Here is a 26,222-nt window from a genome sequence, read left to right on the forward strand (position 1 = left end):
CTCAAGGACAGTGCATTATAACGTTGCATTTTGAAGGTTAGCAGCACAAAGATCATGATGGTAAATAACACAAACAGATTGTGGGAAGTGTTCTTAGATGTAGAATGCCAATCTGAGAAGTCAGTGAACACCTGTGAGGCCTTCTTAGCCAAAGGCAAGCAGATCGTTGGAGCTAAATGTACTTTGAATACCTGAAATGTTGGCCTAGAATTGGATTGGTCCAGAGCTCCTGATGTTACCTGACAACAGTGAGAATGCTGGATGCATCTAGAGCTGGCTAGACCCTTTCAGGTATGAGAAATAATGCTTAGACTGCATGCCTAAATAAGAGTTCATGGAACACTATGAGATTGAAATAGAAAACTTTAAAAAGTAACTTATTCAGTGATCATAGTATCCTAAAGAAATAGAGCATCCCTAGAAGTAGACAGTCCTTGGTGAACTAAACAATATTAAATGCAAAAATCAAACTAAACAAGCCAGGAGTAACCCTACCAATGTGAAAGAAAATTCTCCACATAGTCTAGTTTTGTTTTAGCCACTGACATATGGGAAAATTTATGTAGTAAAGTTTATGCTTATAAAGTTTCAACTTATATTTAGTTGGGGAAACAATTTATTATACAAAAAAAAAAAAAGCATAAATGTATGACAGATGGCAATGCTTTTTTTTTTTCCTATTCTTGGCAAGGTCCCTTTTTAGCTGAACCAGCTCTCACTTCTTAAAACTATGAACATTGTTATTCACACCTATTTTCTGAAATTAAACAGACCAATTCTATGATGAAACATCCTATAAATTTGGTTCCTGTATAATGTCTCCCCATTTTGTATCATAAATTATCTAGAGTGCCACCTTCCCTAGAATAATGAAATAGACCCAAAGTAGGCAAAAGGCATAAAACTCTCATTTCAAATTCTCTAAATCAGTTTTCAAAATTTTTCTACGTAAAAAAATCTTCTATAAAATCTTCCATTCTGTTAGGACTTTTACAAAGGAAACCATCAAAGATTATCTGGCAAGTACATTCTAACATCCTGAAATCTTTATTTTTGACATTTAAACCACGCACCATTCCTTTAAATCATTTGCTAAATTATGATTTATGTTCATAGATGTCTTAGTGACACAGTTCATTTTCTGAAAAATGAGCAAAACTTTCCATAGGTGTATGTGACCGTAAGCAGGCTAATTTATTGGATTACTTTAATATGCAAACCACTTCTTTAAAGTTAAAAGCTTATTAATTGATAAAGTGAAAGAATGTACTGTATAAGGGGGTGGAAGGCAAGGTGAAGGGTGCAAGTGGGTTAGTAATACTAGATGCAGTCTCCCTCTTCCTCCCTTCCAGGGACTAACCTAAGAGCAAAGATTAGATTGTAGCCAAGCATTGTAGCCTACTTGAAAGTAACCAGGTTGTTTTCTCAGCCTATTGTGGGAAGGCTGGCTACTGTCAGGTTTATTAAAAGCTGACTCTCAAATGAAAATTATCAAAAATGTTAGAGTAGTTAGGGTAGCTCCAGCTGCTATAGCAAACTCCAGTATTTCAGCAGCTTAAGAAAATAAGTCTATTCTTCATACACTTAATAGTCCCAAGCAATGCCTTTGGTGGAGAAAGTGGGGTGAAGCTCAGGGGTAAAGGAGACTTTGGAACCTCTGTGCCACAGCAGTCATTCAGAAATCCAAAGCTTTCAGTGTCACCCCAATATGCAGGCAGATCAGGAAGCACATGAATAATATTGGGAGATATTTTTTTTTAATTTTTTTTTAACGTTTATTTATTTTTGTGACAGAGAGAGACAGAGCATGAACAGGGGAGGATCAGAGAGAGAGGGAGACACAGAATCTGAAACAGGCTCCAGGCTCTGAGCGGTCAGCACAGAGCCCGACGCGGGGCTCGAACTCACGGACCCTGAGATCATGACCTGAGCCGAAGTCGGACGCTTAACCGACCGAGCCACCCAGGCGCCCCGGGAGATATTTTTAAGGGCCAGGCTTGGATGTGGTGATTTATCACTCTGCTCATGTCCCATGCCTAGAACTCAGTCACAAGTTGCCATCTAAGGATAAAGAGGGATGAAAAATGTCTGACTCTCATAGTAGGAGGAAAGAAAATGAAATGTTTGATGAACAGCTAGTCACTTTTTTCCACAATATATGTCACAAAAATTTTGTTGCTGCAAAAATTGGGGTTAGACAGCTGTCACTTGTAAGACAAAGCTAGTGACATTTTCTCTGCAATGTTAAAAACACTTAATTTTACTTTTTTCTCCTTATTCCATTTTTCCTTCATTTCTCTTATCTGCAACCTATTTTATTAATCATCTGCCGGTGATTTGGCTGAACTGATTGTCCATAATGTTTTATTTTGAAATCTGTATTCACATTGAAGAAGAAAGAAAATTAGTAACGTAGTATGACATGCATAAACATCTAGTTATTTTTTTTTTATAAAATCTAACTGGAAGGCCAACAAACTCTTCACTGCTTTTCTAATACAAACACAAGACTGTTTTCCCAAATGGTTTAAAGCTATGGGAAGAATTATGATCAAAATGAAGAATGATGTCATCAATGATTACTTACTTTTTTAGTCTGTAAGCAATTCATCTTTATATTCAAGCTGCAATCCAAAGACAGTTTCATCTTATAAAGAAAATTTTAATGAAGGACAAAATTTTGGAAAAATTTCTATGATAATGTATCAGTGGCAGCCTAGGTGGTTGCTATGGAGACTCTCAGGAAAATCTCTTTCTGGCATGAGTCCTCTGGATTCACTATGCATCAGACATTTTATTGTCATGACAGGAAGAGAGGGCTTGGAGATATGACTTGTGACTAGGCTGCATGGATCTAGTCTCCCCCACAAGATAAATACGTACATTGCAACAAGAAAGGAAAGTCAACAGTTTTTTGAATTGCCTGTGAAAAGACTGCTTCTGGAAATTGTGCTTTCTCTTTAATATCTATATTAAAGAATTAGGGTGGCCAGAGAAACTTTCCCTTGGTAGGTCCAAATTATGAACAGGAGTTGTGAAGCAGCAGCATTTTTAAACCTGCTCCCTGCCCCCCAGAATGAAGTAAAATTGTAGGGTCTGGATATCACTACGTCCCTCACACACATTTTTTTCCCCAAAGAAAGCAATCATAAGAGTTAGAATGTCTTCACCTACGGAAGGTCAGCTGGCAGGCAGTGCTGAATGAAATTAAGCTGCAGGTCACGTGCATCACCTTAGCCATCCCTGGTCCGTTGGGATAATTGAAGCATCTCACAGCAAGAGCAGGGTTTGGGAGGAATAGTTAAGCATTGCATTTTATAGGTACTAAAAACAAAACACCTCTGGTTGAGTTCTGCCCCTGTCCTGAAATTAGTCTTAATGCAATAAAAAAATAAATAAAAGTAAGTCTGCCCTCCCCCCCCCCCCCCAAGAGGGGCATCTCTCATTTTGGCAGTCCTAAAACAGGTGTTGTAGAGGTTAATTAAACAAGATGGATCTGAGATTCAGGTAATCTGGCTTCTAACTCTGGTGCCATCAGTCATACACTGTGAGACTTGGGATAAGGCTGTTGTAAGAATAAAATGATATAACTATGTACAAGATATAGCCAGTGATCATGAAGCAGGAGTTGTTGTTATTACCATTATTATTATTACTATCATTATTATTTGGGGGATTCTGACCGCGATCTTTTAGATAGTGGTGACTGTGGGGTGGGAAAAAAAAAAAAAAGATTCCACTTACCAGTGAAGGACAATTTGAAAGAACTGGGGCTGATTAGGCCGAGAAGACGGTTTAGAAAGACATTAATCCCGACTACAGTTAGATAAAGGATCTCTTGGAGAAGTGAGCCCACTGGTTTAGGAAGTCCCTGGGAGGAGGACTCAAGACGGAAGCAAAAGATGTGGGTCGGGGAGATAAATTTGACTTCACATAAGGAAGCATTTGGGGCAGAGTAGAATGGAGAAGAAAATGGCATGGGATGTCTCTTGAGAGAGCCAGTTCTCCATTTTAGGTTAACCAGGATCGAAGAAATTTTGAAAGGTGTTGAAATCGTGGGCGGGATTCCAGGGATTCTGAGTTTCTAGACAATACCTCGGACCACAGGGTCTCTAAGAAGCAACAGAGCGGGGGCAAAGAGAGTTAAAGGAAGCCAGACAATCTCGAGGCTAGCCTCGTCCTGACCTCACCATCTTGCACAGTTGCCCTACTGGAAAATCCTAAAATTTAATCTGGGAGTCCGGCCTCAGAGTTGCTGGGAGCTGGGAAGCTCGGTTGCTATGGCGACGGGAGCAGTTGGCCGGAGGATTCAGGGCAGGTTTGGGGGAGGGGCACCGCCTACGTTCAGGGAATGGGGCGTGGCTTCGGTTACTATGGCAGCGGGGACGCTTAGTGCGGGCCTGAGCCCAGTTTAGACGCCAATGCCCCTCCCGTCCTTTGCATGGCACCCAAGAAAGAGAAAGGTGGGACTCCAAGCACCAGTTCTAAGATATGGGAACCCTCGCTCATCGCTGCACACTTCAATCAGGTGAGCCCAGAGCCCTGAAAGTCTTCTCTGACCCCGGCAATGCCAAAGCCCCGCCAGACCCTCCAGGAAAGGCAGCCAGGCTCGCCCTCTTTTCCAGACGCCACCGCCGCCCCTTCTGAAAACTGTTCTCGATTCCGCTGTCCTATGCTTGGGAGTTCCGCCCACTAAACGCCCCACGCTCCCATCCGCGCAGAGTGGGCGTTAAAGGAAGAAGGAAGGGGGCGCCGGTCAATCAGTGCGATTTCAAAGGGTGGAGAAACCGGAGTGAGGGGGAAGGGAGGTGGTGTAGCTCTGACTCCTCAAGATCCTTTTCAGTGAAGTCGCCTAGATGGCACTCCAAAATTACACTGGAGTTGTCTTTATGAACTGTTTGCTTCCTGCGGACATCTGAAGGAATCATCCTGTTAAATCATCCGTAGCCTGGCCTGTGGTAAGTAAGGCTTACTAAATGCTGTAGGAAGAGAGACATGGAGTAGTTAAGATACCAACGTATTTAATGCAAGTGAGCCTTCTGCAGAGAGGAAAAGATGAGATTCTTCTGCAATGCCCTGATACCACAACACCAAAGTTTTGATATATTTTGAAGGTACTGTAAGAGATCAGAGTACTGAGGGGTTGGCTGGTGGACTCATCCCTAGCGTAGCAAAAAGGTACCAGGCAATCTATAACGCCCCTGCCACATGACTTCAAATTGCACCATGTCCCAACCAGACTAGCTCCCCACCCCATTCATACCCACCAACACTTAGTTGCTTGGGGAGCCCAATAACTCTTGTCACCTACTCCTGGAAATCCACTGCTACACTTAGTTGCTTCTAAATCCAAGATGACATTTGGATGGAGAAAGGTTGATTCTGGGAATTCTGGCCTGCCATTAATTCCAAAGTACTTTAAAAACTGGAAAAACATTTTTTTTCATTTTCCATGTGTACATACAGTGCACTAGAGAATCAGTACTTAAAGGAAAAATATACCTAAAGTCTTATGATACCCTCATGAGAAATTCGTACTTATGTGTCCTTATTTTCTACCGTAATTGTTTTTTGTTTTTTTTCTCTAAGAATGGTATTCTGTCTGATAAGGAATTCTACCTGATGAAGAATTTCATGAAAGTGGTTAAGACACTGCTGATGCTGACATGACATCATGGAATTTGGGGTTATTTCTATAACTTTTAAGAATGAAGGATGTCAGCTCAGTAGTTCTCAGTTACATTCTCAAATTCTCAAAGATGTTTTTCAAAATACTCTGTTAAAAGCCCCCTCTCTTTTGCTTTTATAAGTCAGCACTGGCCAAAATAACTTTTTCTCCATTTTCTTTGAGATTGTGTAGGCCAAGTCTGGGCTTGGAGTGAACCTTTCTGCTTGAATTATAAAGTGCTGAACAACAGAATTTGATGGGGGTGCTGACACTGCATTAGCTTTAGTGTTGCAAATATGAAGCTATAATTTTCCTAGTTGAATGGAAAACCTAAAGACACTATTTTTCCTTATGGCTCGAAAACCTGAAATAATACTCAGCTTTCTCAGTTCTGCTCAAACAGTATAATTTCAATAAATCTTATTTATTAAGAGAAAGAATTTGAACCCAAAGTAATATGTAGTTTTAAAAACAAAGGCTGAACTTCTTCAGTTTGTTGGAATACACGTGTTTTGACAGCAGGGGAAGACAACTCTCCCCTACCTCCTCTCCTAATTTTTATTTTCTCAGTTTGAGTTCATGTCTGCTCCAAGAGGAAAATTCCCAGATTACTTAACCCAGCAGTCCAATGTTCAGAGGCATGACTTAACCACCAATGTAATAGATTCTGGAGTGGGATTAAAGAGGACTTCTAGAGGTGTGAATTCCTGATTCATAGGGTTTAGCAAAGTGCTTTGCACATAGTAGGTGCTCAAAAAATGTTTTGCTTTAAACCCAAAATTTCTCTCTGTACAGTTGCTACTCAAGGAAATATTGTGTGCCAGTATGTATAGTTGAGTGTGTGTGTGTATGTGTGTGTATATGCGTGGGGGGGGGGGCGGTGAGAAAGGAAAAGTCTCAGCATTCCATAAGCTAGTTTTTTAGAATTAACGGATTCAAGAGTCACATCAGTAATGATTTTGAACTCGTGCACATGTGGAGCTGTACTAGACTTTAATGAGAATCAGTAAGTCCACAATCTGGTTTCAGTGAAGTTACCTTGTATCAGTATTTTGGGCTGTCCTTTCAGGCTGGAATAATTGCTAATTTTTCCCTACGTTTTAGGTGGTCCTAAAACACAAAATGATAGCAAATGATACAAGGTAGTCTGTTACTAAGCTCTAAACGAGTAGATAGAGACTAGACTAAGCATTAAATGACTAACTAGAGGTTAGGAAGATGAATGTGGGCTGGGATTGTCAGGAAATGTTTTACAAAATTACTTGCGTTTAGCTAGGCCCTAAAGAATGGGTAGAATTTGAGCTGGTAGAATGAAGGAGGATGATTATTTTATGTAAGGAGACCAATATAGGCCTTAAATAAATCTGGGACATTTAAATGAAAGAGAAATGTGGATTAGACTGCTTCTGGGGTACATTGCTCCTAAAATAATCCTGCCAATCAAAAAGTCATTTACTAACTTTGCTATCCAGGCATTGAAACATTTATCTTATTAATATATGTGAAATATCACACCTCAAATTCGATAAAAATATTTAGCACATTGGCAATAAGATAATAAAAATATCTTAGTGTGGGCTTGTATGTGACATAGACATTATATTTATGATATCCAGCAGCGTTAGGGAGTTAAAGATGCTTTAAAAAAAAAAAAAAAAAGGGAGGGAGCCAAACCATAAGACTCTTAAAAACTGAGAATAAACTGAGGGCTGATGGGGGGTGGGAGGAAGGGAAGGGTGGGTGATGGGTATTGAGGAGGGCACTTGTTGGGATGAGCACTGGGTGTTGTATGGAAACCAATTTGACAATAAATTTCATATTAAAAAAAGAAAAAAAAACAAGATAAATTAAAATCTTAATGCAACTGTCAAGGCCGCCTCTACTGGCCACAGTGAGAGGAAAAGGTATTAACCTAAACACTTGGTGACTGAAGGCACTATTTGGAGAACTTCTGGTCTAAGATCTTTTTATTTGTACTGTTTTATCATGGTAAAATATAATAACGAAATTTGCCATTTCCACCATTTTTTTTAAGTTTATTTATTTTTGAGACAGAGAGAGACAGAGCATGAACGGGGGAGGGGCAGAGAGAGAGAGGGAGACACAGAATCCGAAGCAGGCTCCAGGCTCCGAGCCATCAGCCCAGAGCTAGACGCGGGGCTCGAACTCACGGACCGCGAGATCGTGACCTGAGCTGAAGTCGGACGCTTAACCCACTGAGCCACCCAGGCGCCCCATCTACCATTTTTAAATGTACTGTTGGTGGCATTAAGTACATTCTTGTTGTTTAACCATCATCACCATCCCTCTCCAGAACTCTTTCATGTTCCCTGACTGAAACTATACCCATTAAAGAATTCCCTATACCTCCCTCCCCCCAGCTCCCGGCAACCACCATTCTAGTTTTTGTATCTGTGAATTTAACTAAATATTTCATTGTAAATGTAATCATCTAGTACTTGTCTTGCAGTGACCGGCTTATTTCACTTAGCATAATGTCCTCAAGGTTCATTCATGTTGTAGCATGTATTAAAACTGCCTTGTTTTTAAGGCTGAATAATATTCCATCGTATGTACAGGGTATGTTTTATTTATCCATTCATCCATCAATGGGCACTTCTAATTCTTAGTTATTGTGAATAATGCTGTTATTAATAGGAGTGGACCCATTTTACAAAAAGAATACGAGTGTCCAAAAATCTGCTTGAGTCCCTACTTTCAATTTTCTTAGTATACAACTAGAAGTGAGAATTGCTGGATACTATGGTAATTGTACATTTAATTTTTTGATGAACCACCATAACATTTTCCACAGTGGCTATACCATTTTATATTCCCACCAACAATGCAAAAGTGTTCCAATTTCTCCACATCCTTACCAGTACTTTTAAAATTCTGCGGAGAGATAGGTAGATAGATTAGAGAGAGAGAGAGAGAGAGAGAGAGAGAGAGAGAGAGAGAGAGAGATTCAGCCATCCTAATGAATGAAGTGGTATTTTAGTGTAGTTTTAATTTGCATTTCCCTAATGATTAATGATATCAAGCATCTTTTTATGTACTTCTTGGCCATTTGTATATCTTCTTTTGCCCACATTTTAAATAGAGTTGTTGGGGTTTTATTACTGTTGAATTGTAGGACTAATTTATATATTCTGGCTACTAACCCTTTATGAGGTATGTGATTTGCAAATACTTTCTCTTATTTCCATGGGTTTCCTCTGCATTCTGTTGACAGTGTCCTTTGATGCACAAAGAGTTTAGTTTTGATGATGTTCAATTTATCTAGTCTTTCTTTTCTTTCTTGCCTATGCAAGAAATCACTACCAAACCCAGTGTCATGATGCGTTTCCCCTATGTTTTCCTCTAAGATTTTTATGGTTTTAGTATTGAATTTAGATGCATGGTCTATTTTGAGTTAATTTTTGTGTATGGTGTATGATTATGGTCCAACATTATATATATACACACATGTATATACATGTATATAACCATACATATGTATACATATTTATGTATATACATCTACATATACATATGTGTGTGCGTATACACATATGTATACATGTAATATACATACATGTATATTAAATATATGTATTATGCATGTGTGTGTGTATATATATATATATATCCGGATGTGGATATCCAGTTTTCCCAGCACCAATTGTTGAAAAGGCTGTCCTTTCTCATGGAGAAAGGGTGGGGCAAGGGAGAGTACAAGAGCCAAAAAATTTCCTACCTTATTGAATGTGGCTTTTTCTTGATTGGGCATTGCTTGGTGCTTTAGATCTTTGACTGGTTTCAGTGCTCCTATAAAGTAATTTCAGCCAGTTTCAAGTTGTTTTTCTAATGTTTCCAGGGGACGCAGAGGGCATGTAACTGCCTAGTCTGCCATTTTTCTGATGTCACTGTGGTCTAAGAGAACTTGTAATCAATTATGATCTTCCCATTTCTTCCAAGCCTATTATAGGACAGGTGATGCTGAGAAAGTGGAGATTAGTAGAAGCTTTGTTCATGACAACTTAGGAAAATTTTTCACAGTTGTCCAAACAATATAGCCATTCCCTCTAGGAGCTTACAGATTGCACAAGACCTGCCTCTGGGTAATGTCACGTAGCTTCAGAATGAGTGGGCTACATGTTTCAATTGGACTTTTGTGTTATGGTCCAAGCTTTGGTGCCACTATGGAATAAAAGAATCTCGCAATGTTTTCTATGTTAAGTGACAACATGATAACACTACAGGAAATATTCAGAAGTCAGATACAAATCCTTTTTTTTTTCTTTAAGATGTTATGAACATGTGTCTCAAACACGTTCTTCACAGTTCCAGGTTCCACAAAAGTTTGTTTGGGTTGATTTAAATATCTCCCAGGTAGAATTCTGGAGATTTTGCTAATTTTAATTGTTAACCCCTTTCATATTTTCAGATTATCTGAGGATGTTTATTTCTTTTCATTTGTTCCTGGTTTAAGTTCTCAAATTTTTTAAGTTTGTTTTTATTTATTTTTGACAGAGCGAGAGAGAGAGAGAGAGAGAGTGTGTGTGTGTGTGTGTGTGTGTGTGTGTGTGTGTGTGCGTGCGCCAGAGAGGAACACAGAGAGGGAGAGAGATAGAATCCCAAGCAGGTTCCATACTATCAGTGCAGAGCCTGATGCAGGGCTCAGTCTCATGAACCATGAGATCATGACCTGAGCGGAGATCAAGAGTTGAACTCTGGGGGCACCTGTGTGGCTCAGTTGGTTAAGCGTCTGACTTTGGCTTAGGTCATGATCTCATGGTTCTTGAGTTTGAGCTCCATGTTGGGCTCTGTACTGACAGCTCAGAGCCTGGAACTTGCTTCAGATTCTGTGTCTCCTTCTCTCTCTGTCTGCCCCCCCTCCCAACTCATGCTCTGTTTCTGTCTTAAATAAATGTAAACTTTTTTTTAATTTGTTTAAGAGTTGGATGCTGAATCAACTGAGGCACCCAGGTGCCCCTAAGGTTTCATTTTTATGTGTAGTAAAAAGGCAGCTTCAACTCAAGAGACCATCTTTTGGCATAGCAACTATTCCATTTGCTTACTGTGACTCAATACTTCTTGTCATTTGCCTTACATTTATCATTAAGATTTTACTTCTTGATTAATACTTCAATTCTTATTTAATATGAATACTTACCTACTTAAAAATATTTGGGGGGTGCCTGGGTGGCTCAGTCAGTTCAGTGCCCAACTCTTGATTTCCACTGAGGTCATGGTCTCATGGTTTGTGAATTTGAGCCCACGCTGATAGTGCAGAGCTTGCTTGAGATATTCTCTCTCTCTCTCTCTCTCTCTCTCTCTCTCTCTCTCTCTCTCTCTCCCTGTGTGTGTGTGTGTGTGTGTGTGTCTCCCTGCCCCTCCTCTACTTGCTCGCTCTCTCTCTCAAAATAAATAAATAAACTTAAAAAATATATTTGGGAACATCTACCATAATATGTTGAGGTCCTTACTGAGACTCAGGAGGTCTTGCTTCCAATTTCTGTATTTTCATTTTCAATGTATGTTTTTACACATTGAAATGTATGATGCAGGGCACCTGGGTGGCTCAGTCAGTTGAGCCTCCAACTTCAGGTCAGGTCATGATCTCAAGGTTCATGAGTTTGAGCCCCGCATCGGGTTCACTGCTGTTAGCATGGAGCCTGTTTTGGATCTTTGGTCCCTCTTTCTCCCTGTGCCTCCCCCACTCATGCTCTGGCTCTCAAAAATAAATAAACATTTAAAAAAGAAGAAATTCATGATACCTTTCAAGTAAGTAAGAATATTGGCATCAAAGACGCAAGCTGAGGACATACATGGTCGTGCCATCCTTTACTGTGTTCACCCAGAGGTGGAGACTCCTTGGGTATCTGGGCTAACCCGCCCCTTTCATACCACTGAGGATCTAAGCATGGCAAGGTCGAGACATTCAGTGATTTATCTTCCCTCACTTTGGCTCTAGGCTTTATCTGATAACTTAGTATTTACAGAATGCCTTGAATTATGTGCTATCAATTCATGTTTTGTAGAACACAAGTATAATATGAGCTGCTTCGTAGCAAAATCATATCTTTATACTTCTTGTACCTACCCCATAATGACTTGCATGGTTCCACATGGTACCACACTCAAGCTATATTAATGGAATTAATTCACTGATCTACTTTGAAATATGAAGAAATATATATTGTGGAAATCAGGACAATTAGTAGACCAAAGAGATGTATTCTAAGAGAAGAGGAAGGGACAGAAAACATTCATTCACATAAAAGAGCATCCCAGCAGGTACATAGCATGATTATGACAGTGTCCAGAAAATAACTACGCAATGATACCATTTCAAAACTTCTCAGATATTTCAGCTGCCAGCCAGGAGGTATTCAAGTGAAAGTTCTTCAGAATATTTAGTTAGTAGTGTCTCCTTATTATACTTCAGTTGCAGAAGATTTTTTTTTCTCTTATTAACTGTAGCTTAGTGACAATAGCTGAGTTGTGCACATTTGAAAAATAATAATAGAGTTCCTTAGAGTCTTGGACAAAGTTTATAATTCTTGTAAAGGTTTAATAATGTGGATAAGGGTTCAAGATAGGTATTGCTGAAATGTTAATATCCCAGACCTCTTAAACAAACAAAGTTGTAAAACACATAGATGTTAGGATTATAATAAACTGAGTTTAAGTCAGTTTTGGGGGAAAATGTTCAACTGAAATGAAGCGCTTGAGCCATTACGAATGCACTTTATCAAAAAGGGAAATACATTTTATTAGGCAGAATCCTTGAGCAGTTTTTGAGAGGCAGTGAAGGATTTTTCAGCTTTTTTGATCTTAAACAGTGAGCTATTTCTCATGTTAATGTGTATTTAAGACTTACTGGAAATACTCATAATATGAGCTGAAGACTGATGTCTGGCAGCGAGCATATTTCTGAAATTGGGTTGGTTTTTATTACTATATTTTCTGAAATATGCTTTCATTGATATTTACAAAACAAATTGCCAGTTCACACAAAGGTTGTTTTAATAAAAGCCAACGAAAACAACTGAGTTGCTAGGAAGAATGTTAAGAGGGAAATGGACTTTTCGTAACCTCACATTATAATTTCTCTTTTCTGGACAAAAATGTATTATTTGAATGAGTTTGGAACTGAAAGGAATTAGCATGTCAAAATATCTACCTAGATGTTATGTGTGATCACTTTTATTACAAATGAAAAATATTAAATATAAGTAAAATGTAAGTGTTGCCAATGTGAGTTTGGCAACACCCTAGGAAAATGTTAGTTAAGAAATGGTGAATGTTGACCATGTTTCAACTCTAGCCTTAGAAACCATCATTGGCTCCCAGTTACCCATGGGATAAAATCCAAGATGTTCTGCCTGGCTTTCACAGCGCTGCCTAATTTGGCCTTTCTCTGTCCATCCATCTTTTTCTCTGTCTACTCCAGTTGAATGGTCTCCGTGGTATTCCCAGGCACGTACTGACTGACTATACCCATGCAGGTTCCTGGCCTGAAGACCATCCAACTCCTTCTCATTAAAATCCTCCCTCATATCTTCCAGAAAGGAGCTCAAGTCACATAGTTCTGCCCATCACTGACTTTTCTCCTTCTACCGAACTACTGCAGTGATTGTTATCTTTAATGGGATCCTATTTTGAGCTGTGGTCCGACAATTTCAGAGTCATCTATTGTATCTCAATTCCCTTACAACATTGCAAATTCCTGGAAGGTAGCAGAAGGAACATGTGATTCCTTCCTTCCTGATCACAACACCTAAGAGTGCTAAGTAAGTACATAGTGATCTTCAAGAAATACTTTTGAATCAAATTCATTGATTGGATTTTACTGTGTCAGCCTCCTGGCCTATTTTCTCCTTTGAGCTCTAGCATTAGTCTCAACCCATTGGCTGTAAGAACTTAAATTGAAGAAAATCTCAAAGCCTTAGTTTTTACAACCATAAAAGAGGCACAGTGGTCATACCTCCATTACAGATATGAAAGCAATTGTTGAGAGGATTTAAAGGCATCTAACATGTAATATCTCAGACTCCAAACCCGAATCCCATATTTTCCCCCTTCAAACCTGTTCCTCCTACGTCTTCACCTCATTGAGTGGATTTGCCATTCACCCAGTGAGTCACTAGGGCCAAAAATCTTGCATTTGTTGTTTTCTTCCTCTTTTCTTCACTCTATAATTAATTTTTAGTAAATCCTGTTGGTTCCACCTTTGAAATGTTTCTAAAATCTGTCCTGTTGGTCTCAACTCCACTGTTACATCCTATTCTAAGCCATCATCATCACCTGCCTAAGCTACAGGTAGCTCAAGAGCTTTAGAACTTGGTTTCTTACTTCCATTCTTGCTGACTTAGAGTCTTGTCACCATATAGCAGTCAGAGTGTTTCTCTTAATACACAAGACTTTGAGTAAAATCCCGAGTGGTCTACCATGGGCTTTAAAGACCGTGTGTGTGTGTGTGTGTGTGTGTGTGTGTGTGTGTGTCTCCTCTGCTAACTACTTTGACTTCATCTCAAATCTTCTGTGACTCTCCCCTTCACTCAGTCCATGGTAGCCACACTGGCCTTTTTGCTGATCTTCAGACCCATCAAAAACACATTGCCATCTTTGCTCTTACTGTGCCCTCTTCCCAGAATGACCCTTCCCAAAATAATCATGTGAGTCGCTCTTTCCCTTCCTTTAGGATTCTGTCCAAATATCTCCTTCCCCGACCATCCTATTTAAACTACACCATCACATTCCATCCACTTAACCCTGACTCTGTTCCTGACCTTCTACTTTACATATATTTCATTATTGTCTATTTTCCTCCATGAGAACGTCCGCTCCATGAGGGCAGGGATTCATCTTACTGACTGATACATCACCAACCCCTGGCCTATAGAGGGGCTCAAATAACACTGCTGAATGCAGGAATAGTAGGGCCTCAATAATGAGGAGCTCCTGGTAATAATAGCGTGACTATATTTACTGGAGCAGCATGAAAATCAAATACAGTATCTGAAAGAATGTGGAACACTATGTAGCCCAGTATAAATATTTATAATAATAATCATTATTATGTTATTATAGGATAATATACTAATTATTGTTGTTATTACTCTTTTATATATTTTCATCTGGTCGTTACACATGTCTTCAAACTCAGTGTGTTCAGAACTTGTACTAACTATCCTGTTCATTGAAGTTAGAAACACCCTAGCCCCATCTCTTCTCATAACAAATTGGTCAGCAAATCTTATTACTGTGGCCTCTCTAGTTCACTTCCTTCTTTTTCACGCCTCGTAACTTCCAACACCATTACGATCACCTTCTCAACTTCTTCTTGCCTGCCTTCATCCAGGAGGGAAAATTAAAAATATGTTAACTGGCACAATTACATGGAAATCAACATATAAATTTAACAGTTAAATTACTTTTTCTTTCTTTTTTTTTTTACAATTAAATTACTTTTTATTCTTTATATAAACTCAATTATGTGTACCTTATGAAACTCCTTGCCAGATCTTATAGTTTTTCGTCCTTATCAGTCATCACATTTTTCCGATGATTTCCAAATCATTTGTTGGTTTTCAGAAGTGTTGGTGCAGCCTTTGGTTGATGGGTTTCACTTCCTAAAAGTTGCCCTTGTCTGAGCCGTGAGGTAACATGAAGAAATGTGCATAGGCTCTTCTGTGACTTCCCTTTTAAAATGGTAGTCGTTATGCAATTTGTTGTTCTCTGTATGTAGAGGATTTCTCTCAATATCAACAATATCATTTGTCATACTAAAAGTAAATTATACTTTTGGATTTCTTATAATTCCAGCCTTTGAACTGCGAATAATTATGTTGAAATTTTTTCTAGCCTTCATAATATTGTGTGAGTTTTTTTATATTTAATTTATTTATGATCAATTAAGTCACAAAACCATTTCTTGGAATGTCACATTCAATTAGTTGACTTAATTTTATAAATTTTTGATCACCCTAAATCTACTTGGTTAACATTGCATACTGTGGCTAAAGTTTAAGATTGAATAAATTGAAAGAGGTTAATAATTCATCGTGCTCTGCATTTTTGTCATAAAATAATAAACCCATTTCTGTATAATTTATTAAACAAAAAATTATTTTTCTCTTATAATTGATTACTTTGCTTTGTTTCAAGTTGTACTCTTTATTCATTTGTTTCTATATATCTTCTGCATCTCTTTTAATGGTTCACTTTATTAATTTTATATGGGCAAAATGTTTTCATTTCTCTCTGACAAAGCTAAAGAAAGTATTGAAATTCATAGTAGAATATTTCACTAAAGCCAAATCCCTAAAGGTTAGTTGCACTTTTCAAATGTTTAACTACTCCCACTTCAGATTTACATTAAAATGAACACACGGTCTTGGCTGATTTCTTCTCAGTCAGTGCAATGCTAGCACTATGTGTTGCCCAGCTGGGTTCTAATATTTCTCTAATGTCCAATCTTGAGCTCTCTTCAGATATATTATTTAATTATCTCTAGTGTTTGTTTAACATATGGTAATAAATAGGGGCTCCTGGGTGGCTCAGTTGGTTAAGCGTCCAACTTTGGCTCAGGTCATGATCTCACGGTTCATGAGTTCAAGCCCTGCATCAGGCTCTGTGCTGATAGCTCAGAGCCTGGAGCCTGTTTCAGATTCTGTGTCTCCCTCTCTCTCTGCCCCTCCCCTGCTCACATTCTGTCTCTCTCTTTCTCTCAAAAGTAAATAAATTTTAAAAATATGTATTAAAACCCCTTATGGTAACAAATGGAAAATTTATAAAGAAGGTACTAATATTGACTTCATATACATCTCTTATTGTATCAGCTGAATATATTGAATACATACTGAGTTGGGATGAAAACAAAACATCTGAAATTTTCTTCAAAACTGTGGGCTGTTGGAGTCCCTGGATGGCTCAGTGGGTTAAATGTCCAACTCTTGATCTCAGCTCAGACTGAGCTTGATCTCAGGGTCTTGTTCTCAGGGCACTGAGTTCAAGCCCCCTGTTGGGCTCCACACTGGGTGTGAAGCCTACTTAAAAAAAAAATGTGGGCTGCAACTCCAGACTTTATGCATGTTACCACTCTGGCACTGTTTTCAAGTAAATACTTCTCGGTGAAACCATTTTTCTTGGTACCCATTGAAATAGTTTGAGATATCACAAATGCTTTTCCATCTTGCTATACCAGATCAATAAAAAATACCTAATTACCTTCAGCATCTTGAACTTTGCATATTAGGTATTATTAAAATACTTTTACATGGAACTTTTACAGCTCTATCAATAGTGATTAAAATTTTACTAGTCTGATTTATATGTTTTCCAAAAGGTTGCTCTATCATTTCAGTAGATAAATGCTTTGCCCCTGCAAGATCATAAGGCTACATTACTATGATATGCCCATACAAATTATTTTTCACGGTTCAACTAAGTATTTCATGTCTAAAAATGTTCACTTATGTTTAACTACATAATAGATTGTGTTAAAAGTTCTGATTATATGTTTAAAAATGTTTAGTAATTACCTTATTGACACCCTTGATTTAAAAGAAGATTTTATTTGAAACATTTTATTGTATGAAACTGATTTATTGTGTTCTTTAATTTTTCCTTCATTAGTGATTAAAAATTTTCTTTATTGGAATCATGACCTTTAACAAAACATGATAGGCAGTTTGATTTAAAAAACTGTTTTGCCTGTTCAACTTTTAACAATACAACCTTTGAGCTCTATTTCCATCCAACATTTATATCACTTGTAATAATAAGTTAATCAGATTTTTATATTGAAAGAATCAAGTTGTTTTCATTTTAGAAATGCAAACATTTTTAATGTTGTAATGATTTTTGCACAGTACCAGAACATGCCTCAGGTTGTGGTTGATTATTATTTTCTTCTTTGATCTCATGAAAATCCAGAATATTTACCTGAGTACATGATACTTAAAAGAAATTTTAGAAACATATCCAGACTTTGAAGTCTCTTCATTGTGGGTTTCCATTTAAAATATTTACCATAATTGTGTATGTTATATCAAAAACTACACACACAGAATTGTATTTCACTATAATGAAAATAAAAGTAAAAACGAAACAAGTCAAAAGCAATACTGTGAGGTTAGGGTGATGATTCACTAGGGATCCTCCAGAAGCCCAGGATGCTTTACTAAAGGATACACAGTGTAGCCTTGCTGTCTACTGTGACACAGCCCAGATCCATAGACCTGCTGCAAAAGTCCCCTTGATGTCACAATGCCAGCAAGCCCAGATATAGATATATAGATACAAATATATATATATATATATATATATATATATATATATATATATATATATATACATATATATATATTAGAATATCCTTCCTTCTCCTACACCGCTTGTTGAACTTCTTCTCTTTCTTAAAGTCACAACTCAAATATTCTTCCTCCATGAAACTATCCCTTGACTTCTCATTTCCTACATTTGATTCACCATGTTTCCATGGTTCTTATGAATAACATGATGATGGACTTACCATGTTTATTAGAGTTATTGATGGGTCTGTCCTCTCATGTGACTGTGAAATTCTCAAGGACGAGAAGTGAGTGGTATTATCTTTGGGTCTCCCCTCTGGAAACAGTGCCTGGAACATATTCAGTCAATCTCAATTGGAAAAATGACAAAACAAATGCAGTAATCCTTCCTATTGTTTGTACTAAAACTACCCTCCTTTAAATCATGTTCTTCCCATCCCATTAGTTTTCTTCTTTTTCTATTGTGGGCAAACAAACAAACAGTAATAATAGATGTCCAGCCCGATATACTTTGACATATGTATACACCCCTGTAATCCATCATCTAGAACACTTCCAGACCTACAGCCGGTTTCCTCACACCTTCATCTGTTGATACTTATAGCCCAGGGAGTTCACACAACTCTGACTTCTAACATCCTCAATTTTTTTGCTGTTCTTGCATTTTATATAAATGAACTAATACACAATTTATCCTTTTTGCTCAACATAATGTCTGTGAAATTCATATATGCTGTTGCAGTATAAGTAGTGTGTTCTTTCTTATGGAATTATACTATTCCACTGTGTAAATATGCCATTATTTTTTTTTATGCATTCTCCTGCTGATTGACATTTGGGTCATTCCTAATTTGAAATATTACAAACAATGCTATAAACGTCTTGTACAAATTTTTCTTTGGACATTTGTACTCATTTCTCTTGGGTATATACTTAGGAATAGAAATGCTAGGTCATATGATAGACATGTGCTTAGCTTTAGTAGCTACTACAATAGAGTTTTCCAAAGGGTTTACAGCAATTTACACCCCCATCAGTAATGGATGAGAGTACAAGTCGCTTATCAATCTTTTTTTTTTCTTTTTGAGAGAGAGAGAGAGAGACAGTGCACCTGAGCTGGGGAGGAGTAGAGGGAGAAAGAGAAGAGAGAGAGAGAGAGAAAGAGAGAGAACATTTCAAGCAGGCTCCATGCTCAGCATGGAGCCCAATGTGGGGCTTGATCCCACGACCCTGGGATCATGACTTGAGCTGAAATCAAGAGCGTTAGGTGGTGATTAGGTCATGAGAATGGAGCCTCATGAATGGGATGAGTGCCCTAATTAAAGAAACCCAAGAGAGATCCATCACCCCTTCTTCCATCTGAGGTTTTAGTGAGAAGATCACCATCTATATGCCAGAAAGTGAGCTCTCACTAGATGCTGAATCTGCAGATTCCTTGATCTTGGGCTTCCCAGGCTCTAGAACTGTAAGAAGTAAGGTCTGTTGTTTATAAGCCACCAAGTCTGTGATATTCCATTATAACACCCTAAAGAGATTGAGACATACTGTATATTTCCCCCGTCTGTCCGAAATTTGTTTTAGTCACTCCTCCCCGTGAAGTCCCTCCTTCCTCATGACCAGTTTATTTGCCATTCTGTCAATCTTTCCAGCTGTTCAATCCTTTTTTAAGTGTTATGCCTAAAACTCAACACAACTTTCCATGAGGACACTCTGGTTTCGTAAAATGGTAGGATAATGTTTTCTATTTAACTCCTCCTTTTTTTTCCAGACAGGAGGAGCAAAGACCCTTCAATAGACCTGTAGCACATTGAGCTGATGGTTATGGGAAGCATTACATATAGACACATTCCCTATAGTCGATCACCTAAACTTATGACTGGATTATGTTTTCCTCAAAGCATTCGCTTAGACTTCCCACACTGAATCTCATCTGATATATGTGCTTGCTCAGCTCAGAGACCTTTGTGAAATCTCCCTGCAGTGCTGAGCTATCCCCTTGGCACAGTGTCATTGTCAAAGTATCTGATAATGACGGCAAGACAGGGTGACAGAGGAAGGCTCACTGTCTGGAAATCAGAACATGCTTCTCTCTCTCTCTGTGTCAACTTGCCAAGATGTCATAGATTTTTCTTTCCGTCTGCAAAATAAAGGAATTAGACTAAATGACAATGAAAGAAGCCACCCAGCATTGGAGTGGGATTTTAGATTTCATTATAATCTAGTTTCATATTTTTAATAAAAGTAGTTAAATAAAACCTGTTCAAGAATGATCCCTAGGGCTCCCCCACTGTTACTACTACTTCATGCAGAGAAGGGCCTGCTTAAGCCTACCTTTGCTTTTAAGTACTTCCATGGTAACTCAATATTTTCGGGATGAAAACTTGCAAACTGCTTTCTAAGATTACATAAAAGTCTGTTTCCTGGCCTCCCCTCGTCCTCCTGCCTCACAATCATTATTCTTTGTGTTGTTCTTATTGCGTCTTCTACTAAATATGACTAGAGTGTGTGGCCCTGGGGGGACAGGCAATGGCCCAGTTTCTCAGGCAGTGTACATTGAAATAGAAAATGGAGAAGGAACCCCCCCAAATTATATAAACATCCATGAAAAAAACATACGATCTCCAGAAATGTACATGACTCCATATATGTACATAATATCTGAGTTTGGGTCAAACTAGTTCAAGGTTAGGAATATTGAGGTCAACCACTTATATCTTCACATCGCATATTTAGAAGGCTGAGCAAGTATAAAAATGGTTTCTTTCTTTACACTTGTTATTGTAATTATAAAGTGAAACATTCAAGAACGCCTGTTGTTATTATCTTGCTTAACTTCTTCATTTAGCACTAACCTAGGAAAATGTGGGAAAATGGTTTATTATGACCATATTTTCAACCTTTGCTATGGAAGGAACTATAGACATATTACACAGTATTACTCTTTGTGATAAAGACGACACTTTCGGTCAGAAGGCTGTATGCTTTAAATTATGTTTAAAGTAAGGATGTGGCCTGTTTTGCTCAAGAAGGTTTTTTGCTTAGTGCCTCTGTGCTCAATAATGAACAGTCTTATCTAGAGATCAAAGGTTTTGGTCATGTGGAGCCGAATTTGCAAATGTGAAGTCCATATGGGGAGGAGACCTCTGGCTGTACCCTCATTAACACCATCATCAAAACAGCTGAGGAAGCCAGCTCATCCTCCAAGGCGTGCACTTCACTTTTCCCGTTGCAGCTTTGCTGAAAGATTGCTTGTGGCTTCTTTAGGGTTCTTCCTTTTACTTTATCTGTTGGTTGGCCTCACCACCATGGCTAATTATTATTTTTCTTTTAATGTTTATTTATTTGAGAGAGAGAAAGGGAGGGTGCACACCGGCACCCTTGCACGAGAGCAGGGGAGAGGGAGAGAGAGAGAAACTCAAGCAGGTGCCATGCCATCAGCACAGAGCCCCAACGTGGGGTTCGATCTCACAAACTACGAGATCATGACCTGAGCCAAAAAAAAAGTCGGACACTTAAAATGAACCAAGCAGATGCCCCTCTAATTATATTATAGGAGCCAGTCAGTGTTCCAGCAAAAGGATGGTTAAAAGTTTTCTCTCTCTTTTGAGTTTCAGCTACTAAAAAAAAGTCTTTAAAGTCATCCAGCTTAATTTGGTTGATGAAAATCTTCAGTCAAACAAATAAACATGTAGACACAGAACAATTGTGCTTGACATGTTTTAAATTAATTCAACTGGAAACAGTCTGCACCCTAGCTTGGATTGGAAAAAGTGAGATTAAAACAAAGGCAAGCTAGGCAAAGTGGATGCCTTTCTAGATCTTTCTTATGTTAATCTTTATAGACCTTCCCCACTAGTCAATTCTAAACATTGAAAATGTCAGCTATCCAGCAGGAACTTCTTTACATAATATGCCTTCAGCCCAGGAGTAGCTGAGATGTGGGTAGTCCACAGGGAGACTAGGCCATGATTAAGTGGCCAGCCATTATCTTCCCCGGGTTTGGAGACAGAATTACCCTTTCATTGTCTTCTGAAAGTTTTCCCCATTTTCATTCCTCTGTCCTATTTTGCTATTGACACTTGCCTCCTAATCTTCCTTCCCACCCATCCATCATCTGTTTTAGAGAAGGCAGACAGTGGTCCTTGATACAGAAACATCCCTTCATGGGGAAAATACTTAAAACACTATGAATTTCTGGAGTGTAAGGCCCATCCCAAAACATAACTTTTAAAATGCATTCCAAGGAAAATACAAATAATTTTCTTTTTTTTAATTCCTAGAGTTCTTATACCTCTCCACTAACATGAAGAATTGAGGGTTGTCTGCCTGTGTTTATATCTAATGGGCTTTTCTTTATAAACAAATAGTATGCTATTTACCTGTCATTGACTAAGTCATTCCATTTCAGTAGATTTTAAAATGTTGGACATGGTTTAAGACTGATTACACCAGCTAGTGAATATGGAGTCTGCATTAAATTCCGTTGAAAAACATGTTTCTTCCATGTTAAATTACTGTCCAATGTACTACCTGGAGTATATAAAAAAGGGACGGAGTGCCTGGATGGCTTGGTCAGTTAAGTGTCCAACTCTTGGTTTCGACTCAGGTTGTGATCTGACGGTTTGTGAGTTTGAGCCCGGTGTCAGGTTCCATGCTGATAGCGTCGGCCTGCTTGGGATTCTCTTCTCCCTCTCTTTCTGCCCCCCGCTCACTCATGCATGCTCTCTCTCTCTCAAAATTAAATAAGTAAGTAAACTTAAAAAGAGAGAAAAGAAGAAAGAGGGTGGGTCAGTGGAAAAAGGAACAATGCAGCAATTCTGTTTTACGGGAGCTTACAATCTGAGAATGACAGACACCAGTCCTCCTAAAAGTGTGATCTCTTGGGGCACCTGGGTGACTCAGTCCATTGGGAGTCCGACTTCAGCTCAGGTCATGATCTTGTAGCTTATGAGTTCAAGCCCCGCGTCAGGCTCTGTGGTGACCGCTCAGAGCCTGGAGCCTGTTTCAGATTCTGTGTCTCCCTCTCTCTCTGCCCCTCCCCCATTCACACTCTGTCTCTGTCTCTCTCAAAAATAAATAAACATTAAAAAAAATTAAAAAAAAAAAAGTGTGACCCCTGGACCAGAAGCCATGGCAATAGTGAGGAACTTACAAGAAATGTAGATTCTCAGGCCCCACCCCATTCTTACTGAATCATAGATTCAGGGTGGAGCCCAGTTATTTGTGCTTTATCAAGCATGTGTCTGAGGCAAACTAATGTTCAAGACATACCCTAATACAGTGATCACAATGTATGTCCCATATTACTAGCATAGTACTGACAGTGAGTTTTTATAGGTAGTCAGAGGACATAGAGATCACTGTTGGGCTGGGAAAAATCAAGCAGGAATTTCAGCTGGAAGGAAGACATTCTGTATAAAAAGACCAGGCTGAGGTGAGCAGAGAACTGAGAAAACATAGAGCATATTTGTGATATACAGTTAGCCATAAACCAGACACAGTGTTAGGTTCTTTACACATATTATCATGGTCAATCCTCACAACAACATATTATTCTTATTTACATGAGAGAGTTGAAGTTCAACATTTTACACAGAGAAATTTACCTGAGCTGTAAGACTTTAGAAAAGTAATAGACAGTATGGTATTAAAAATATCTGAGGAAGGGCAGGTAAAGGGCTTTGAGTTCTACTCCATTAGAGTCCAAGAGTTGACAATTAAAATACCTTCTGTAAATGAAGAGTGAAATGATAAATTTGATGTCTTAGGAAAATGAATAGTTTGGATATAGAAGAAGCTAGAGGCTTGACTAGACCCTGAGGAAGTTGTTTTCAATGGTCCAGATTCGAGGTAGTTATAAGTTGAGCTAGGAGAATAGTCATGAAAATGAAAAGGAAGGGGCATATTCAAGAAACCCTAGGAAGAAAGTAACTGTGGCTTCCAGCCGAGAGGAGAATGGGAGAGGATTTGAAGTTATGATGACTGGGAGAAATGGAGAGTCTCAGAAATCAACTAATTTAGCAGGATGAACTTGGATGACTTTTACTGTTTGTGATGTGGAAGATTTTGTTTGTTTTGTTTTTAGGCTAGAGAGAGGCAAAGAGCTCAGCTTTTAGATACACTGAGTTTGAGATGATGGTAGAACATTAAAGTAGAAATGTTCATCAGGAAGTCAAACATAGGCTCACAGTCCATGGTTGGAAACATAAACTTAGGGATTGTCAGTAGAGAGGTGCTCCATGGGAGCAGCTAAAATATCCAGTAGAGACTATGTGCCAGGAGAAGAACAGAAGGTTAAGAACAGAATTCTGTGGAATATCTAAAAGATCCTCATGTATGAAACAGAAAGAAAAAAAAGAGCCTGATGGTCAGAGATGGAACATCCAAAGTAGTAAAGACAGAATGAGGACAGGGTGGAATCCTGGAAGTTAGATCAGGGAGAAGGGTAAAGTCACCCACATATGGAGATGTGGGGAGAAAAGGGCAAGGCAACTATATTTGGTGATAAGAATATCATTAGTGACCTTCAAGGATGTAATTTCAATAGGGTGAATGGTGGTGGTAATGGTGATCAAGGAGGGAGTTGGAAGCAAGACTATAGAGTTTAAGAACATAGGCTTAAATTATGGAAAGAGCCCAAATGTCCAACTGATGAATGGATTAAGAAGATGTGGTGTACACACACACACACACACACACACACACACACAATGGAATACAGATATCCTATGATATCTGTATACAGATATCCTATGATTTAACTCATATGTGAAATTTGAGAAACTTAACAGATGTTCACAGGGGAAGAGCAGGAAAAATAAGATAAAAATAGAGAGGGAGGCAAACCATAAGAGACTTTTAAATACAAAAGACAAACTGAGGGTTGATGGGGGTGGGGTTGAGGAGTGGGGAAAATGGGTGATGGGCATTAAGGAGGGCACTTATTGGGATGAGCACTGGGTGTTATATGTAAGCGATGAATCACTGGAATCTAGTCCTGAACCCAAGACTACACTGTAGGTTAGCTATCTTGAGAATAATTTTTTTTAAAAGAAATGAAAAAAAAAACCACATGGAGCTTATCAGTATATGGAAGCCTCAAGTGTAGATCACATGTTCTGGGAAGTTTAATTATGAAGAAAAGGAGATCAGATGGGAATCGGTTAGTGGGAAGACTGGAACTAGGTAAAGATAGTTATCTATGTGTGAAATGCCGTAGAGGGGAAAGGAGAAGAAGGGCTGGAAAACTGGAGAGGGCGAGATGGGACAATTGAAGGAACAAAGTTGTAGACAAGGTCAAAGGAAAGTGAATCATTGGCTCTAGAACAGCAGAGGAGGGATTAGAATCTTCCTCAGTCCAAGGAAAAGAGCAAGTTCTTGAGACTCATGAAGAATGCATGGAGATGAAATGTGAACAGGGGAGGAAACATAAGCAAGAAAATTTTGCTTTTCTGAGGCAGTGGAAGTGAGGCCACTGTGTAGAGAGAAAGTGGACAAGCAGGAGACATAGTTGAAGAATTCCTTTCACTATTTCTTTTAAGTGGCATCTGCCCATGAAACTTTGCCTAAGACACAGAGAGAGATGTGGTCTAGTAAAATGCCTATCACCTTACATTGTGACTTTCATATATCTGTCTCCCCTACCAGACTGTGGGGGTCTTTTGAGACCAGAGACTTCGTTTCCGTACTTTTTAAAATCAGACAAGCTCAAAGAATAATATAACAAGCACATTTGTACCATGGAAAATTGTATCATGAAAAACTGACAGTTGCTACTTTGTCTTTTTTCTTAAGTAAACGCTGAAAAAACCCTGAAAACTTTGTCCTTACCGCCACGCCCTGTTCTATTTCTTTCTCTTTCTTCCCAGAAACAAACTCCAACAGGAATTTAAGGCATATCCTCTCAGCCTATCTATGAACCTCTTTATCTATATCCATGAATGATATATAGTACTGTTCACTGTATGATTACTCTATGTTACTGTATGATGACTATATTTTTTTTAATTTCCATATTCTATTTACCAGTTCTGCAATTTGTCTTTTTTTTTATTCAGCGTTCATTGTTTTGAAGTCAGCCATGTTGAGATATACAGATAGAGTTCATTACCTTTAATTGCTCTTATCCATTTTTGTATCCTCCATTTTTAGAGTAGCACATACAACATAGGTCCCCACTTAGTAAATGTTCATTATTAGTGAATAAATTAGGATGAACAGTATAATAATTAAAAAAAAATACTTTGTAC

At 38.5% G+C, this 26,222-nt stretch overlaps 1 protein-coding gene across 4 annotated transcripts in view; it reads left to right on the plus strand.

The window, feature by feature from the left end:
- The first annotated feature begins 4,364 nt into the window (after positions 1 to 4,364).
- Positions 4,365 to 26,222, plus strand: part of SPAG17 (sperm associated antigen 17) — a 242,230-nt gene continuing 220,372 nt past the window's right edge. For 2 of the 4 annotated variants that reach the window (XM_058716052.1, XM_058716053.1), the window contains exon 1: positions 4,366 to 4,528. In XM_058716052.1, coding sequence (XP_058572035.1) covers positions 4,442 to 4,528 — 87 coding nt within the window. In that variant the 5' untranslated portion in view covers positions 4,366 to 4,441. Of the gene's footprint in view, positions 4,529 to 26,222 lie in introns of all 4 variants that reach the window. The other 2 variants (XM_058716054.1, XM_058716051.1) reach the window with 2 other exon arrangements.

The sequence above is a fragment of the Neofelis nebulosa genome, chromosome 2 (assembly GCF_028018385.1).
Source record: "Neofelis nebulosa isolate mNeoNeb1 chromosome 2, mNeoNeb1.pri, whole genome shotgun sequence".
Lineage (NCBI taxonomy): Eukaryota > Metazoa > Chordata > Mammalia > Carnivora > Felidae > Neofelis > Neofelis nebulosa.